The 10,192-nt window shown below is 41.2% G+C and overlaps 1 protein-coding gene across 1 annotated transcript; it reads right to left on the bottom strand.

Annotated features, from left to right (window-relative positions):
* Nucleotides 1-1,798: 1,798 nt before the first annotated feature.
* On the bottom strand, nt 1,799-4,075 carry LOC147641930 (putative xyloglucan galactosyltransferase GT20). The gene has a single exon (XM_086820844.1). The coding sequence runs from the start codon at nt 3,960-3,962 to the stop codon at nt 2,103-2,105; it is 1,860 nt and encodes a 619-aa protein (XP_086676970.1). The 5' UTR covers nt 3,963-4,075; the 3' UTR covers nt 1,799-2,102.
* Nucleotides 4,076-10,192: the final 6,117 nt, after the last annotated feature.

The following is a 10,192-nucleotide window of genomic DNA, read 5'->3' as shown; positions in this document are numbered from 1 at the left end:
AATTTGCTTTTTTCCAATTTTTTTCTTTCCTTCGCAAAAGTTGAAATAAAAAAACACTTATCTATCATAGATTGGGTACCCACATAACTCGGTGGAGTTATGTGGAAAATTAAAAATTTATTTTTTTTGGAATTTTTTCTTTTCCTTTGTAACGTTGTCAAGCTACACACGGGTCCATCATCCATGTAACTCGATTGAGTTACATGAAAAATTAAAATTTTGATTTTTTTGAGAATTTTTTGATTCGCAAAACGTGGTCGAGTTGCACGCATGTCCATCATTGGTTGGGTATTCCTGTAACTCGGTCGAGTTACGCGGATTTTATTTTTTGTTTTTTTATTTTTTTCTTTCTTTACATAGTCATCGCTCGCGAGGTGCATGCTTAATGTACATGAATGCCATGGTTTATGCTCGGGGGGTTCACCTCAAAAAATGTTAGTGTACCACGTGAGTTCAACAGGAGGGGTTTTTTAATTAGATACATTGAGAAAAATTAACACGATTACATTAACATGAGGGTTTTTTTAATTCCACTTTAGAAAAAAATCATTTAGTTCATAAGTAAAGAGGGGTTGTTTTATTGAGGGAAAATTTTTAGTCGAGGGGTTTTTATAATACCTCTTGAACACAGGTGATACCTAGGATTTTCTAGTAGTGCACCCCCCGAGGGTTTATGTAGTAACTCGGTCGAGTTACATATTGGACATCCATGTAAGAGCTTGTATATTGATCGAGTTCGATGTTGGGTGTCCACTAGGTAACTCGATCGATTTTACATGAATGTCCACCTCCTACCTCGATCGACCATACATGGATGTCCATTATATAACTCGGTCGAGGTACATAGTATCTTGTGGATGTCCACCACGTAACTCCATCGAGTTACGTGGTCATCGGTTTTATTCCAAGTGGTGGGTTTAGTAACTCGACCAAGTTACCTCCCGAGTGTCTAGTGACTGCCACTTGGGGGATGATTCGACTAGAAGTATAACTTGATTGACCTACCTCAAGGGTGCCCCTGACCTACCTTGAGAAGGGATCAAGTTACGTGGTCATCGGTAGTATTCCAGGTGGTAGGTTTAGTAACTCGATCGAGTTACCTCCTCCCGAGTGTCTAGTGACTGCCACTTGGGATGATGCGACTTGAAGTATAACTCGATTGACCTACCTCAAGGGTGTCCCATCCACATGACACGATCCCAAAGTGAGGAGCCTTATTGTACAACCACTCATCTATTATATGCGGGGCTCATGGGGGATATTGCAAGTGGCCTGCATGGGCATTGGGCGTTGGGTAAAAGGTAGCATGCATAGACATTGGGCAAAAAATCGACCCATGTAGACGCTTCGTTCGATGAAAACTCTAACACATTGCTTTCTTCTACACTTATTTGTCTGCTTTCTTAGTCTCTTACACATGGTTTGAGATAAAAAAAATTGGTAATTAATATATAGCAAGCCTAGCTGATAAGGTAGGTGGAAACAAGATTTGGTTTTCCATGCTCCCTCCATGAGTCTCTCCTTCTCTCTCTCCGTGGGCGCACTCACCCAGCTTTTGTTTTTTCTAAGGTTCACGCTCCGTTCAACCAACTAATTAATTAAAAAAGTTATTTAGCAACTATAATAATACTACTAACTCGGATATATTAACTGGAATTAAAGAAGATAACGAAGTTACGCCAGGAAAGAATTTGAACTTTAGACAGAAATTCGATGACGCATGCGGGCTTGATTTCATATAATTCATCAATGGAGCACATAGCAATTAAACAATCAGATCTATCGGTTCCGAAAATCTTTCAACCAATAGCTGGAGATCAGAGAGCAGAGAAATAGATAAATTTTTGATGGATCGAAATTCAAGGATCGCCTTCCATGCTATTTTATTTAATTAATTGTTGATCCAATCCTGCACGCCAGTTGCCAGCGTGAGGAAACCATAATTATGATCGCATCATCAATTAGCTTGGATTACCGATGATGATGCTTCAAAAAGAAAAAGAAATAAGAGCTTGCGTTGATACATGCATGTAGTGTACAAAGAGCCCACTAACAGAAAGTTGACGCCCCCACTAATTATAAGAGTTGAGGCTATATGGTAATTAGGCCGCTGCAAAACTGTTGTTAAGCCTGTGGTATACCCTGGAAAACAAGCTTCGTAGAGAGATTAGAAATGCATCTTCCACCTCCCTGAGCCTCGCACCAGGCTTAGCATAGACTAACCCTGGCATAATATCATAGATAATCCTAAGCCTGATCTCCTCTCTCACACTCTTAGGTATCTTCCGGAGCTCTTCAATCACATTAATCTTTCCTTCTCTCACATCATTAGCAGGAAAATAGACCGAGTATGATGTTGGGTCTGCAGGTAGGTGCCATGGGTACTGATAGTAGGCACTGTAAGGATCAAAGAGCACAGGAATGCACCCTGCTATGAGAGAGTCGAAGATGGACCGTCTTGTAGGACTGTCACCTGGGGGTTGCAAACAAAATTCTGAGTGGATAAAGAGCTGCATTGTAGTGTTGGGTTGCAAGCATGCATTTGCAGTGCATTGCAAGAAGTAGCAAGATGAATCTTTAGATCCATTAATGCTGTTTACACATTGATTGATCAAGTGAGACCTTATGCTCTCAGTCTGCTGCGGGCGGGGTTGACCGGCGAAGCTCACAAGATGCCTCCTCTTGGCCCCATCGATGTGTCCTTGCCATGCCCTTAAGTCCCTGTCATGCCTTGGATGGAAGAAGGTTGGATGGGGAACCCCCACATCATGCTCATGCCATGGTTGCCTCTCTATCATCAGCTTGGTGAGATTCTGCATCTCCTCCTGCAGCAACAATCTGCTGCCCCACCCATTGTCATTCTTCCATCGGCGAAAATCCCATGAAATCTTGCCCAACACAAGAACATGATCAGCCCCATTGTTCTTAACCCATGTGGGCTGCCCTTTCAACCAACTTATGAGCTCCAACCCCAGCTCATCTCTCTGTGAATTGCTCACATTTTCCACAAAATGCCATCTCAGCACATCAAGCCCTCCATAGTAGGGTATGTAGAAGAGGTTGGCATGTTGTGGGTTTGCAACCAAACATGGGTATTGCTTCAACCTCTCATGGAAGATGATCTCTAATGAGTATTGATGGGTCTGATACCAATGGCCTTCTGGGACTAGAATTTCTTCTGACCCCTCCACTTGTGATGGATGATCTTCTATCACTTTGCCCATGCCAGAGTTTGATAGGTAGTCACACATGTTTGACCATGGGATCAACTGATGGCATTGGTAGAGCAAATCCGCGTTGAACTTCGTCGGGAGGTCGTAGATGAACACCCTTTTGCCTTCACATGATGGGTTTCTCCCTGTGCCAACATCTGACTTGATCAAGTAAGCGTCATCGTGATAGGATGCAGTCCTTCTCAGGTCTTCCATTAGCTTTATCACCTCCTCTGCTGCAACTTGTTCTGCGGTTTTGGAGATCTGTTGCTGGTGATGATTCTCATTTGAAGCCTCTTGGGTTACCAGATTTGAATTAGGTTTTTCTTCATTTGCCTGATAATCAGCTGCACCAGCACTTGCTGATGGATTATCATCAGCTTTGTTATCACCATTGCTTTTCATAATATCTATCAAAGGCTTAGCAGGTACTGTATTGTAGCTCTTCCAGTTGCCATATGATCCTTCGAGCTTTAGTGGCAAGCGGTGAAAATGAGTGTCTGTGAACCCATTTGATTGTACATGGAAATCATTGGCTTTGAACTGGGCCATGCAATCTGCATCCTCCTTGGAGAAAACCCTCAAGAGATTTGTAGACAAGGGACGTAGAACAGCAGATGCTGCCCAAAAACATAAAAGGATTGTAAGAAAGATTGGAGAGAGAAACACAAATTTTAGGAGAGCTTTTCCCAATGTCCACCCTGCTTTTCTTCCCATGTTGTGATCAATGTTGCTCTTCTTGGGGATCATCTTTGAATGTAATGTATGAGCTGACAATTATACTAGAAATTCGTCAATTGTTTATAATAACAAAATAATTAATCATCTTAAATGTAATTCTCTCCCCTTTCTCAACTTAAACTATGATTTGTATGCATGACCTAAGAGAGGACAATATTTTGTAGTAGTACTACTACTACAGATGGGTCATTGAAATAGCCTGTAAAAAAACTGTGCTTTGGTTTTGATTTGTTGTGGGTAGACCTTTTCAAGCTTGTACTAATCTAAGTATGTGCTATGGTCACATGGGAGATTAACTATGGAAGGTGGGTGAAGCTTCAACATGGAGAATTCAGTATTATGGCTATTTCTAACCTTCTCAATGGCTAAAGGTTATTGCTGCAAGCCAAAATCAAACTAGGGCAATTAAAAAGTTCTCTATTTTGGGTTGATAATAGGATTGGTTTGAGAAATTAAGGTACTTAAAATTGAGCGACAAATCTTCTGGTGGGTGATTAAAGGGGTGAAGGATTTATATATATATAAAAAGATGGGTTTTTTTGAAAAAAAAAATAAAAAAATGTGAAGATTTTTAGAAAAAGGAGAGTCAAATCAATGGTGGTTCTGGTTCACCAGTGACCATGCTGCAGAATAACATGACGGTGGATTGTGGTACACATTAATGCCAGCGGTTGATATGTCTCTCAAAAGAAAAATGCTACATAATTTTATTGCAGGCTTTGACATGCTGCAGGAGACTGCAACAAACGTACATATACGTGCATACGTATAATATACGGTTGGTTGGACAAAGGCTTGCGGCCAGATCTAAACGCGTGGATTAGGACGGCAAATTAACGATTGCAGGTTGCCTGCAAGAAGATATGATGATGGCTACCTACGACATGGAACCGTTTTTACGACAGCAACGAAGCCGGAGGATGTCCGTTAGCCCAAAGCGGATTCTGTTAACGGATTTCTTCACGAACGGCCGGCCTGCAAGCGTGCGAAAAAAGCAATATTCGAATACGAATACGAATACGAATACGAATACGGATGCGTATGAGGACCTCACAGTTGGCGATCCCACGCACAAAGCACGTATAGGCAAGAAAACGGCACGTCCTGCGCACGTCCTCTTTCATGCAGGCCACTCCTCTCATATGAAATGCTAATTAGGGTCATCCTCATCCCATGATTGGCCACTTTTGGTTTTTTACATTTAACTAGATTCATTATAGCACCTCTCATTTCCACGTGGAAAATCAATCTGTTGCTTTCAACCATCACTTTGCTCTCTGCATCATGATGTTGAACATCACAAGTTAGGTGACCCACACATTGCTGCCACATAAAGTTTTTGCTTGTATGCATATATGCTGTACATGTGCATACGCGCGCGTGTGTGTGTGTGTCTGTGCAAGCATGTGTGCGTGTGTGCGTGTGTGTGTGTGTGTGCATCTGTGTGTGCAAGCATGTGTGAGTGAGTGTGTGTGCGTGTGTATATTTATGTGTGGTGTGTGTTTGTATATGCTTGTGTTCACATGTGTGTATCTTGTGTCTGTGTGCATGTGTCTATGTGCGACTCTCTCACATAGACATATATCTCTGTGTCTCTCTCTCACATGCAATCACTTTATGTTTATGTCACGTGCATAGACACAACTCTCTCACGCGCACACACATGAACATGCACTCTTTCTCTTCTCACACCCATCTCGCATACACACTGTCTCACACACATAGAAACTCTCTCTCTCTCTCTCTCTCTCTCTCTCACGCACGCATGCACGCGCGCACACACACACACACACACACACGCACACACACACATATACACACACCGTTTACCATACACACTGTCTCACACACATAGAAACTCTCTCTCTCTCTCTCTCTCTCTCTCTCTCTCTCTCTCACCCACGCATGCACGCACGCACACACACACACACACACACACATATACACACACCATTTACCATTTATATGCACGGGTGTGGTTGTGTACACGTATATATATGTGTTTATATATAATACTATTAATATAATATTATATACATACATACATACATACATACATATACATATCTCTCTCTCTCTCTCTCTCTCTCTCTCTCTCTATATATATATATATATATATATATATATATATATATCTATATATATATATATATATATATAGATATGTATATGTATGTCTGTATGTATGTATGTATGTATATATATATATGTGTATGTATGTATATGTATATATATATAATATATTAGTATAGATTTATTTAATATATTTACTTATTATACATCTTTATATTATAAAGATATAAAGATATATTATACACCCTTTTAGGAAATTTGGAAAAACCCTGGTAATTTCGAGCTAATTTGGAGGGCTCCATATGCCCTAAATCCCATAAATTTTGGGAAAATTTCATTTAATTTGGAACTCTTCTTTTTAAAACACTTTGCCAGTTGCACATAGGATTTGTAATAATTCATGTGCAAGCAAAGACATATCTTCTCGTGTGGAATGGTGGTGTTACACCTTTATGGTACTATATGAATTGATGGTGGTCTTTGATTGATGTGTTGATGAATAGCATTTATAGATGACTATCATTGCATAACATTAAAAAAAAACCATTCGAGACAAATTGCACAACCATTACTTCAATTTGAGAATAAGAAATTATGGGAAGTGCAAATATTCATTTTGATGACAAAAAAAGAAACAGAAAGGAATGCTAAGAAAAAATCATATCATATATTTCGATATATAGATTGTACAATCTAGCAAATGACATTGCATATGAAAATCCATACAACCTTCTTGAAGCCCATGGCCACAATCTGAATACCACTAATTTTCAATTACTACTACCAACAATAAGCTTGCTTGTAGTTTTCAATTACATTGGAAGAGGGATTTTAACTTTTTCTGGAATCTTGGAATCCATGACCAAACCACTGCATCAACAAGCTCCCAATGCTTTAGATCTGCCAAATTGCAATACCAATTCTTTGACTAGCAATCATCATGGGTGATATGCGGCCAGTGGGATGACAGGCTGTGTGACAGCCATTCTAGAGACTGGCATAGTTATAGCGCCAACTCATTTAGTTGGGTTCACACTATAGAGAACCCTTGTATGTATTTGGTTGAGTACCTTTCATATTATGTGTACTCTTATCTTGTATATGGTGTGTTGAGTGTTGAGTGAAGAAGAAGAAGATTTTCAGCCTCTCACCTTGTGTGTTCTCTATTAGGGTTTTGTGAATGTGTGTGTGCTTGCAAGAGCTCAAGCTCTCTTCCCCCCTGCATCTTTTCATGGTATCAGAGCCTGGTTCATGCTAAGGGCTGAGCTGCAAGCAAAAGAACCACAAGAAGCGGTACGAGGGTAAGAGCTTCAACTACTCTTCCCTATTTGTGTTGGTGACTACACCCTTGTCGGGAGCTCTACGGGAGGCACCGGCAGCAAACAATCTCTAATTGAGGAGCTTTCTTCGCGGGAGTAAATCTATAAGGCAACTATAGCGTCCTATCGGACAAAATTTTGGGTCCGAAAACGTGTTTCAGGCACGTCTGGACCTCCGTTTTTCAGAAAGCAGGCGATTTCGAGTACTGCAGGTAAGTCATCGATTCTCTGCAGAACTCTGCTTTAAGAACTGCAGGAAGACAGATTGGCTGTGCAGACACTGTGTGTGCTGCAAAGAGGTCAACAGTTGCCATTGGGTGTATGTATGCATATTGAACTCACTAGTTGTGACATTTGAGAGTACTACAGTACCGCTGCAGAAAATACAGCAGTTTGTGCAAGGACAAACCAGAGTGCTGTTTCTGGTAAATTTGTGTGTCTGGCAAGATGTCAAATGATGGCATAACCCAGATTGTGACTGAGAAGCTTGATAAGAACAACTTCCGTGCTTGGAGGTTCAGGTTGATGAATTTCCTGATGGGAAAGGGCTATTGGGACTATATAGAGGTGAGCATGAAGAGGCACCGGAGATACCAGACATAAATCCGACCGCTGCAGATGTGAAAGAGTTTAAAGACTGAACCAAGGAGCCAGGAAAGTTATGTATTGGCTCTCCATTAGTATACAGGACACCATGATTGGGCACATTCAGGATGCCAAGTCCCCCAAGGAGGTGTGGGACACCTTGGTAAAACTCTATGAAACAAATACCAAGGCACGGAAGATACAGTTGAAGAATGAACTTCATACTGTGGAGAAAAAGAGCATGTCTGTGAATGACTATGCATTGAAGATAAAGGGTATTGTGGAATCCCTTGCATCTATTGGTGTGTCAGTAGATGATGATGATAAGGTGGAAGTCTGTCTACGTGGTCTCGGGCCACAATACAAGGCGTTCAAGACGTCTATTCAGACTCGGAAAAACATCCCCAACTTTACAGATTTGGTGTCTATGCTGATTATAGAAGAGAAGAGCTTGGGTGAAGACCAACTGGCAACAATCTTCACAAAACAAAAACAGTTCAGAGCAACAGGCCTTCTACACAAGTTCAGGAAGAGGACGAGGTAGAGGAGGCTGTGGACATGGTCAAGGAGGTGGCCGAACAGGTAATCAGAATTATGGCCAGCAGCAGCAGCAACAACAGTCCCTGAATACACAACAACAACATCAACAACACACAGGTGGAAGAGGCAAATTCAGAGGTAGGGGGAGTCAAAGAGGACGTGGAAATTGGCAAAGGCAATATAATGATGCACGTGAATGCTTTTATTGTGGTAAGCCTGGACATGTGCAGGCAGAATGTTATAAGAAGTAGGCTGACATGCAAAATGGGAAAGTGCAGCAGAACAACTATGCATCCTCAAGCAGAAACAATGAGGATAATGAAAGGTTGTTTGTTATGCAGCATGTCGTGAATGCCATGTCTGAAAATGTTGAAGCAGCACAAAAAGATGATGTATGGTATGTGGATGCAGGTGCTTCGAACCACATGACAAGTCATGGGGAGTGGTTCAAGGAGATGAAAAACCTTGAAAGACCAGGTTTTGTGGAAACAGGGGATGACACTGCTCATCCAATTGCCCATGTTGGAGATGTGCCATTGTCTATGCAGGATGGCAAAGTGAAGTACCTTGCAGATGTACTTCACATTCCGAACATAACAAAGAATCTGGTTTCAATTGGCCAGATGATTGAGCAGGGTTAGGTTTGGTTTAACCCTGATGGTTGTTATGTTGAAGACTTTAAAGACAAGTGCAGGTTGGTTGCAAAAGACAACAGAGTGGGCAGAATGTTTACGTTGAATGTAGACATGCCTGAAATGAGTGCTGTGATGTTTGCAAATGGTTCAGGAATTGTTGCAGATACAGACATTTGGCATAAAAGAATTGGACATGTGAATGTGCAGAGAATGAAGTCTAGAATTGTGACAGGGTTGCCAAAGTTTAAAGTGGAAGGTATGCAGAGAATATGTGAAGCATGCCAATTTGGAAAGCAAACAAAGCATGTATTTCCACGTAACAGATATGTGAGTAGAAATGCACTAGATGTTGTGCATTCAGATGTATGGGGTCCTACAAAGACCATGTCTATGGTGGGAGGCTACAGGTATTATGTGACATTCATTGATGACCACACAAGGAAAGTGTGGGTATATTTCATGAAGGAGAAGAGTGAGGTGTTCACTCACTTTCAGAATTTCAGAGTTTTGGTTGAAAAACAAACAGGGAAATATGTAAAGTGCCTAAGGTCAGATGGAGGGAGAGAGTACTTCTCCAATGAGTTCTCTGAATTTTTGAAGAAGAATGGTATTCGGAGACAGTTTACATGCAGATACACTCTGCAGCAAAATGGAGTTGCTGAGCGGAAAAACAGGCACATTGCTGAGATTGCGCGAGCATTGATGGAAGAGAAGAATATGCCGCATAGCTATTGGGCTGAGGCTGTTTCTACAGCAGTATACATCATGAACAGGACTCCAACTGCAGCCATACATGATGTAACTCCAGAGGAGAGGTTTACTAGCAGAAAACGTGATTTGTCTCATTTGAAAGTCTTTGGATGCATTGCATATGTGCATGTGCCAGATGAGCTGAGAACTAAGCTAGATCCAAAAGCTGAAAAATGTGTGTTTATTGGATATTCCCTTGAGCAAAAGGGATATAGGTGTTATAACCCTGCTACACGTGAGTTGAGGGTAAGCAGGGATGTTGTCTTTGATGAGATGAGCAGCTGGTATGCTGCTGAAAAAGAAGCTGTTGGGGCTGATGTGAGTGGAAGTGTGGTTG

This window comes from Cibotium barometz, chromosome 1 (assembly GCF_041138505.1).
Source record: "Cibotium barometz isolate CiBa-2024 chromosome 1, ASM4113850v1, whole genome shotgun sequence".
NCBI lineage: Eukaryota > Viridiplantae > Streptophyta > Polypodiopsida > Cyatheales > Cibotiaceae > Cibotium > Cibotium barometz.
The sequence above is the reverse complement of the archived record's forward strand: the minus strand, read 5'-3'. Positions and strand labels throughout refer to the sequence as shown.

Bases quoted from the DNA above. Each gene is read 5' to 3' on its own strand.
- LOC147641930 (XM_086820844.1), bottom strand. From the start codon at position 3,962: ATGATCCCCAAGAAGAGCAACATTGATCACAACATGGGAAGAAAAGCA.